The sequence below is a fragment of the Penaeus monodon genome, chromosome 20 (assembly GCF_015228065.2).
Source record: "Penaeus monodon isolate SGIC_2016 chromosome 20, NSTDA_Pmon_1, whole genome shotgun sequence".
NCBI classification, from domain to species: Eukaryota; Metazoa; Arthropoda; class Malacostraca; order Decapoda; family Penaeidae; genus Penaeus; species Penaeus monodon.
Window position 1 is genome coordinate 35,645,390 of NC_051405.1, and position 213 is coordinate 35,645,602.

The 213-nt window shown below is 54.5% G+C and overlaps 1 protein-coding gene across 1 annotated transcript in view; it reads left to right on the forward strand.

Annotated features, from left to right (window-relative positions):
- The window catches only part of LOC119586068 (double C2-like domain-containing protein beta), a gene marked incomplete at its 5' end in the record, with an annotated part of 20,822 nt that overhangs the window by 18,228 nt on the left and 2,381 nt on the right, over window positions 1-213 (forward strand). The window contains 1 exon segment of the mRNA XM_037934768.1: window positions 5-180. Coding sequence (XP_037790696.1) covers window positions 5-180 — 176 coding nt within the window.

Genomic DNA, 213 nt, shown 5'->3' on the forward strand with positions numbered 1-213 from the left:
GCAGGCAGCTGAAACCGGACCCGGCGCACAAGAAGTACCGCACGGCCGTCAAGTGGAAAAACCTTAACCCGGAGTTCAATGAGGAATTCGTTTTCGAGGTCCGGCGCAACGAGCTGCCCAAGAAGCTCCTGGATATCCGGGTCTACGATAAGGACGTGGGCAGGAGCGATGACTTTATCGGTGAGGGGAAATTTTTTTGAGGAGTTTAGACCG